The sequence below is a fragment of the Merops nubicus genome, unplaced genomic scaffold (genome assembly GCF_000691845.1).
Source record: "Merops nubicus isolate BGI_N331 unplaced genomic scaffold, ASM69184v1 scaffold6687, whole genome shotgun sequence".
Classification (NCBI taxonomy): Eukaryota; Metazoa; Chordata; class Aves; order Coraciiformes; family Meropidae; genus Merops; species Merops nubicus.
The window spans coordinates 20,137-20,389 of NW_008619478.1; the positions used below are offsets into that span (position 1 = coordinate 20,137).

At 49.0% G+C, this 253-nt stretch overlaps 1 protein-coding gene across 1 annotated transcript in view; it reads left to right on the plus strand.

Moving 5' to 3' along the window:
• The window catches only part of CLUH (clustered mitochondria (cluA/CLU1) homolog), a gene marked incomplete at its 3' end in the record, with an annotated part of 19,955 nt that extends 19,705 nt beyond the window's left edge, over positions 1-250 (plus strand). Inside the window, exon 23 of the mRNA XM_008943794.1 lies at positions 137-250. Coding sequence (XP_008942042.1) covers positions 137-250 — 114 coding nt within the window. The remainder of the gene's footprint in view (positions 1-136) is intronic.
• Between the last annotated feature and the right edge of the window lie 3 nt (positions 251-253).

The following is a 253-nucleotide window of genomic DNA, read 5'->3' on the forward strand; positions in this document are numbered from 1 at the left end:
GAGGCGGGTGAAATCAAGTTCTGATGAGTTTCTGTAAGGATGTTGAGCCAGCAGAGACTAGGAGCACCCTGGTTCGGGTCCAGTTCTGATGTGTAATGTCACACACTTTTTTTCCCTTCCCTGCTTTCCCGATCAGCTTGGAGAACACCATGAAAAGACCAAAGAGAGCTCTGAGTACTTGAAATACCTGACTCAGCAGGCAGTCGCTCTTCAACGCACAATGAACGAGATCTACAAGAACGGCTCCAACGCG